The 8,052-nt window shown below is 37.9% G+C and overlaps 1 protein-coding gene across 1 annotated transcript; it reads left to right on the top strand.

Annotated features, from left to right (window-relative positions):
* The first annotated feature begins 5,674 nt into the window (after window positions 1-5,674).
* Window positions 5,675-6,148, top strand: LOC104901620 (uncharacterized). The gene has a single exon (XM_010689210.1). It carries the CDS (start codon window positions 5,675-5,677, stop codon window positions 6,146-6,148), a length of 474 nt encoding a protein of 157 aa, XP_010687512.1.
* Window positions 6,149-8,052: the final 1,904 nt, after the last annotated feature.

Raw genomic sequence — 8,052 nt, forward strand, 5'->3', positions numbered from 1 at the left:
AAAGCTATGTATGTGATGAGTTTTACTGAGTGATATTTTTATGAAGTATTGATTGGAGGTAGTTGAATCCTTCAATAATATAGTTGTGTGATATTATTAAACCTACTTGTTTCCAAATAGAATTTATAATGAGCTTCTTATGCTTAGTAAGTTGATCTTTCATATGAAACTATAGCTATGAGAATTAAAACAAGGATCTTTAGTATATCTAACTATATAAGTGGTTTTACAACAAGTATTCCGATTTACGAACTAATTTGGGATGTCGACTCGATATCTATATGAACTCGCTTTCGATTTAAACTATAGTTATATTTGAAAGTTTCCGAGAAAAAGAAAGGAATTTTGATCAAGGATGTTGAGTTAAAATTTCAGGTTTAAGACAATTGTGAAAATATATGTGATATAAGTTTCATATGGAATTCTGAAAGTATGAAAGAATCTTTATTATGGTTTGAGATTTTGATTATATATGATCATGAACGTTGAAATTATGAACTGGAGTCATGAGCAAATATGGACTCGTGAAATTATAAATCAGGTTTTTCTAGTTCTATTAATGACGAGGAGGATCTTTACTCCTACTTAAATTTTTATGAAGAAGTTCTCATAGGAAAAAGTCTCTCAAATCTGGGTCAATTTAATGAGCATTATTTTCGGATTTAAGTTTGGAAACACGTAAGTCTAGTGAAACAAGTTATATCTTTACAGAATATCATGGATGAATTATGTTATATGGAGTTTGGAGTCTAAGTTAAAGTGAGTTTGCTGTGAGATGGGTACTTGTGAAGTTTTGTTTAAGAAATACAATTGTCGCTTTGAGGATATTATTAGAAGTAGTCAAATATCCCAAGATTTACTTATGGCTTATAAACAAGGCTAAATGGTATCACCCGAAGATATCTCCGAAATAATATGGAGCTTGGTTAATAAGAATGAAGATTTATGATGTCATAATTGAAGGATGAAGTAATTGTTGGGAGGTTCTAACTAAGAGTGAGATGTTATGTGGTGGACGTAGATTAGATAGTTAGGGAATATTAAATTTGGATGTGAATTTCAAAGGTCAAATATTAATTTATGAGTTAATGGAGTTGTTACGAGAGGTTTGTGAGTTCAGAGGATGTGTAGGATTTGAGATATGAATGTCGTATCAGTGAAATAAAGGATCCAATCTTGGTGGTGGTTTAGAGGAGTATCGATTAGAGAGATATAATTTACAATACTTATGTAATAAAAGATCATATCCGCAAAGGGGTCAAGTAAAAGAGTTTGGAGCATAATTTCTTCTATTGGATGAGTAAGATTATATAAATGGATATTGGGAAAGAAAAATATAAATCTAGATAATAGAGAGCATGGTACTTAAAGTTATATAATGACAATACTAAGCGTATGGTGTCAAGGCTAATATGAGCTTTCAGTACAAGTACATGGGGACGTATGGTTATGATTTATAAATTTAAGAAGGATGAGGACAACGAGTTGAGTATTGGGAACTGTGGAGTGAGATATTTTAACTTGCCATAGTAGTTGTAGGTGATTTATGATAATGTAATAAGGTTATATTCTGGCAATGAAAGTTCATGTATTGGGAATAATAAAATCTTTAAGGAAAAAATTCATATCATGAGAATTTTGGAATGCTATAGTTTAGATGCTATAAGTTAAACACGGAAGTCCAAGTACAAAGAGAAACTATTATTGTAACGCCCCGTAATTTTAACCCTTTATTTTTCGTATTTCTTTATTTTAAAATAGTATTTTACCTTTTCACAAAAATAAATAATTTATTATTTGAATTATTTTGGAACATGTTATGAAAATGTGTATATATATTTATATGTTGTGATATATTTATATATATTCATCTTATGTTGTTAGTTATTTATTTTACGTTGTTATATTAGTTTCGTTATTTACTTTTGGCGTTTAGGATCCGTTTTATAGCGTAGCATTTTTGGTAACGTTGTTGGACCGACTAATTGGGTGATGAAATGTTGCATTGCTTGTGGCGTGTCATGCTAGCCGAAAATTATCAATTATGTTGTGTAGGATGAAGAGTTTTGGTGCGTGCTTATGAAGCTAACCTTTGAGTCTCTTGTGACTCCCTATTTAATTCCCCATTAACCCACCTTTATAATCACCTTTAAACCTTTGCTTTATAAGGTTATTAATCAGATTTCTGCTGCATTGTAACCCCCATTCTCGTCCAACCATTAGAGAGGAAGAGAAAGAGTTCTTCTCTCTTCTTGGTTTTCGTCCATTTCTGCACACCCATTTTCTTTGCATCATATCTCCTTCGTTTCTTATCCGAATTGAGCGTGTGAATAGTCAAAATCTATCTAATCGGAAAGATATTGCTCGTAGTATAATTTGTTTTTGAAGAAAGGGGAAGACGCGACTGAAGGTTTCGTTGCAATCAGACGAGTCATCCGGTTTTTGTTCCTTGTTGCACCTTCACAAAAATAATCATAGCCGGAGATCTAACCGTTGGATCGTCTTCAAATTTGGACAAAACATTGATAACATCTTGTTCTTTACTTTGACCGGAGAGATTTGGAATCCCAGCTTTTGATCACCGGAAATCATGATCGGAGCAGAGCAGTGCAAAATAAGAGTTTTCAACATTCAAGAAAAAGGTAACTAGCATTATTCTAGTTCGATAGAGAATAGATTGTGAACTTAGGTTGTTAGAATCACGTTTAAGAACGTAGTATCATGCTAGGTGGAACTTAGAGGATTTTATGATTGAAGTTACATGTAGTTTCATGGTTGTTGGTGTTGTTTTCATACCTTGGATTTCTACTATGATCATCTTGTTAAGTGTTGTTGATTAGTTGTATCCTTGTTGTTGTTGTGGTTGTGCTTTTGGGTTGAATTGCTTGGTTGTGTCTTGGACTCTTGGTTGTCATTGTGGTGATTGATGGAGTTTGTTGTTGTTACTGTCGTTGTTGTTGGTGTTGGGGTTTGTTGTTGTTGTTGTTATTGTCGTTGTTGTTGGTGTTGGAGATTGTTGTTGTTGTTATTGTCGTTATTGTTACCGTCGTTGTTGTTGTTGATGGAGTTTGTTGTTGTTGTTGTTGGTGAATCATGAATGTTACGAAGGTGTTTGGTTTAAGTGTGGACGTAAGGGAGGTTGGAGTAGGCGTGGATGGCTGGAGCAAGCCTCGAAGGAGTTGTTGTGGGGGAACGAGCAAAGCTCGCAGGCCACGGCAGTGGGCTGCTCGCGACTCGCGAGCCTCGTCGCGACTCGCGACGGCTGGCTGTCGCGACCCGCGATGCTCGTCGCACCTCGCAACGAGGGGTCTGCCTCTTGAGTTGTGCTGTTGCGTTTTTGTTTCCTTTTGGTCTACAGCTTGTGTACCTTTGCTTGAGTGGTCTTAGATATGTATACCAAGGGTGTTTGAGTATTGTTTGGTCGACTTAAGTGTTACATTAAGGGTATGTGCCCTATTTTATTGGGTAGCCTATGGTTGTTTGGTTTGGAGTATGTTGAGGGCTTATGCTTTGTTGTGCATTCACACATTCGAACTTTGTTCGTTAGTGAATTCGATTTGCTTGTGTACCTTGCTGTGTATACCTATGAAAGTTGGATTAGATGGATTTTGTGTATACCTTGTCGTGTATACCTTGTGCTCGTAGAGTTGGATTGATCCTACGGACGGTATGGTCCTAGGAATTTGTGTTTGATTGACCTTATGAATGGTATGGTTCTAGGAATTTGTGTTAGCTGATTCTAAAAACGGTATGGTTCTAGAGATATGTGATCCTAAGAACGGTATGGTTCTAGGAATTTGTGTGATGATCCTAAGGGCGGCATGGTCCTAGGAGTTTGTGTTTGATTATCCTAAGAGCGGTATGGTCCTAGGATTTGGTTACTTAACCTTGGGCGGTATGGTCCATTGGTTCACTACGGGTGGTATAATCCGTAGAATTTAGCTATTCGAAAAGGGCGGTATGGTTCCTCGAATATGCTGGCTATTCGAAAAGGGCGGTATGGTTCCTCGAGTATGCAACGTAGGCCTTGGGCGGTATGGTCCAATGAGTCTACTCACAGGCGGTATGGTCTGTTATGTTTGAGCTCGTTGAACGCATTTGTTGCATTTGTTGCATGGTTGACGAGGATTTGGTGTGATAGTGGATTTTTCCTTATCGATTGCTTATGATAATTTGTACCTCATAGTTAGTACGGTCGGTTGCTTATGATAATTTGTACCTCGTAGTGAGTACGGTCGGTTGCTTATGATTATTTGTACCTCGTAGTGAGTACGGTCGGTTGCTTATTAATATTGTGCCTCGTACTGAGTACGGTATCTTGATAATGTGTTCTTTGATGTTGTTTCTAATTTCTTTTAAGTTTAATATCTGTTTCTATTTGAACTGGGAGAACTGCTAGTTACTCCCCACTGATTGTGGAAGTTGTTGTATTTTGCAGGTTATGTTGATGGGTTTCTCCTTTGGTTTTGGGCTCGAGTTGAGTTGTGAGCATTAAAAAGCTAGGTTTTTAGGCCTAGACTTTTAGTTAGTTTGATAGTCAGTTTTCTCTTTTGGTTATTACTCTAATTAATTTAATTTATTTATACTATTTACTTATGTTGGTTTATCACGTTATGTAATCGCATTTCTTGTAGTAGTGACATTCCCAGAAGACGATGTTTCCGGCATCGTCCTATTAATACTATTATAATTTCTTTCCTTTTCGCTTTGAAATTCTGGGGTGTTACAATTATGATGAAGGGAATTATCAAAACATGTTTGTAACAGCCCGATGCTGCTAGGTAAATACACTTAAGATTCACTAATCACAATCAATGCTTAATAAGCCTCGAATTAAACATTTACTCGTAACGGAAACATAACCTAGAAAACGATCCTGGACCTGTGGGTTATTATTGGCCCACAAAACAAAATCCTTTATATAAGACTTCAATTACACCAATATCTCGACTAATATTCCCAAATATTCTATACAACGAAATATATTAGAAACTATTCCTTAATTGACTATCTAAAATGCAAACTCAATCCATAAGCTACGACGACATCTTTATCTTGTTTCACTTCAAAATTCTGAGCTCACAACACCAAACCTGCAACAACGTTTGACTCTGCCACCCACCAAGTGACAGGCCACAGAAATGACAACACTATCAGCAAAGCTTAGTACACACTGTGTAATAGAAAATACAAGTTCAGGTGTATTTTGAAAACTAACACATAGTTATAAGAGTTTTTTGTCAAAAACAACCTTTTAAAAACACTTTTTTGCGAAAGACAACCTTTTAAAAAATTTTGGGCAAGTTCAAACCTTAATGAAATTTTTTTTTGTTGAAAGCAACCTTAATCAGTTTTCCGACGTTGACTCGCCGGATTCCGGTGTTGACCCAACTTAATGAGTCACGTGAGCTCACGTCACTTCATTAAACCCAAACTTCCCCCCCTTTTCCCCCTCCTTTTCCCCCATAACCCAATTCTTCACCTTTCTCTCTCTTTCCCTCAGTCTCCATTAATCCCAAAGCTTGAAGAATCAGAATTCTTCATCTTCTGTCTGGGTAAAGTCCTTGCACAACAGGATTGGTTTGTGAGCTCTCAATTAAAGGTAAGTTCCAAATACTCTTTAACTTCCAATTTTTCAGTTTCTCGCAAATTAGGGTTTTTTGCCATTATGTAAATGGTGATGAGTGTTTTTGTAGGGCAAATGACTCCAATTACTGAGATGAGATGTCATTGTGGTTTACGGGTTGCAAAGAGAACCTCTTGGACTCTTGAAAACCCTGGACGCAAGTTCTTAGCATGCAAATTTTACAATCATGAGACTGGGCAGAGGGGTTGTGACAAGTTTGAGTGGATTGATGAAGAGTGTCTTGATTGGCAGAGGGATATCACTAATGTACTATTGGCAGAAAAACATAGATTGGCTACTGACTTGAACATCCTAAAAGCAAGATTATGCTTGTTTGAAAATGAGAAGAAAAGGGTTAAAGCTGAGCTTGAGAAGATGAAGAAGAAGAATTTGAAGAACGCTGATTATGGTAAATTGAACAAAGGGATGATACCAACTGAGCAACATGGGGTGAAGCTGTTGATATGTTGTTGTGTTGTGTCTGTGGTTGTTAGTTTATGCTTTGTTAACGTGTTAGGCTAATTAAGCTGTTAAGTTAGGTTAGTGTAGTGTTTTAAGTATTCTCCAAAATTCCAAAATGGCATGAAGTTGGTTGTAAGCCAAATTGGAGCCCTATGTATTGACTGAATGAAAGTTGGTATTGAATGAAAGTAATGATTTTTGCAAAAACTTGTATTCCATCCATTTGCATTCAAAATAAAAGTCATTAGTGAATTACAAGCACAACTTAATAACTGTAGGTGCATAAGTTTGATCCCTAATACAAAAAATCTACCAAATCATTCTTCCAAAAAAACAAGCTAAAATCATTCTTGTGTTTGAGTCAATGGTGGGGGGGCAGAGCTGGAAATTGAAACTTGTGATGATTGAGTAGGCTGACTGAGATCCACCTTAGTAGGTTTGAGCTTCCTAGTCCCACCACTTTTGGGCTTTGAAGGAGGTTTAAGGGTGGAAGACCCTTTCTTGGCTGACACAAAGCCTTTATGTGATGCAGGCTTGGATGCCACAGGGCCAGGCTTGGCTGGCACAGAGCCTTTCTTGGATGCAGGCTTGGCTTGCACAGGCCTTTTCTTGGCTTCTGGAGTGGGCTTGGCTGCCACAGGCCCAACCTTGGCTGCAACAGGCCCAGCCTTCTCTTTTTGGCCTCCCTGCCCATGGTGAGCAAGTGGAGCAGGCATTCTACAGCTGCTTTTATAGTGGCCTAGACCACCACATCTACTGCATTTGTTCTGCTTCTTTGCCCTCTTCACTTGCTGTTGTTCTTCACCCTCTCCTGCTTCCTTCTTTCTCTTCTTCAACTTAGGTCTACCAACCATTTTCCTGTAAGGAGGAGGTAATGGTATGGAAAACTGTGTTGTATCCCACTGATTGTGACCTGGCATTGCTTTGAAGGTTGGAGCATATGCCTTTGCATAAGTCTCCACATGGTAGGCAGGGTGAATGAAGTCTTCATATTTCAGCCTCCTCAACTGGATGCAGGCAAGTGCATGCCAACATGGTATGCCCATCAAACTCCACCTATAACGCCCACAATGCCTACTCTCCAAATTCACAACAAAAGTGTCAAGCTCATGATCTACTTCAAACTCCTGAAGGTCAGCTTGTCTAACCCTCATACTTGACACTTTCTCCAACCCCTTGTGAACCATCTTAACAACTGATGGCATTATAACCCCCTCAAATGTTTTCAACCCCTCCCTCTTAGAACAAAACCTTTGCATTACATACCTCCTTATCCACTCCATACACTGGATAATAGGTTTTATTCTAGCTTCCCTCAACACATTATTGAAACTCTCACAACAATTATTTAGAAGCATGCCTGACCTGGAGGATGGACTAAATCCATGTCTAGACCAGTGGCATGTAGGGATGGCTGCTAGGTAGTTATAGGCTTCAACATTGATGGACTTGATTGCTTCCATGTGCTGGTTGAAATGGTGCTGTCATTACAATACATAAACCTAATTAGGTTACAACCACCATAACTCAGTGTCTAACTTAAACAAGCAAGTTGTATATGCTCTTTGCTGAAGACCTTGCAGCTTTCCAAAAATGCTCCTTGTATATGACCCCAGGAAACTTGTTTTTGAAATTTGCCCATATGTGTCTACAGCAATACCTAGTCTCTGCATTAGGTAGTACTGTATTGAAGGCATCAAGTAATCCCTGTTGCAACACAGCAAGTTAGGTTAATTAGTGGGTAAGCAAAGCAGAAAAAAAGAGACAAAATAAATCACACTTTATAACAAACCTTCTGCCTATCTGACATGTAAGTCAGATCTTCCTTCTCATGTACCCATGTTACACTTGCTGCAACTGAACTTATGTCATTCTTCAGTAGCTCCAAGAACCATCCCCAAGTGTCAGCTGATTCTGTCTCAACACTAGCCCATGCAACAGGGTAAATGTTGTTATTCCCATCC

This window comes from Beta vulgaris, chromosome 8 (assembly GCF_026745355.1).
Source record: "Beta vulgaris subsp. vulgaris cultivar EL10 chromosome 8, EL10.2, whole genome shotgun sequence".
Classification (NCBI taxonomy): Eukaryota; Viridiplantae; Streptophyta; class Magnoliopsida; order Caryophyllales; family Amaranthaceae; genus Beta; species Beta vulgaris.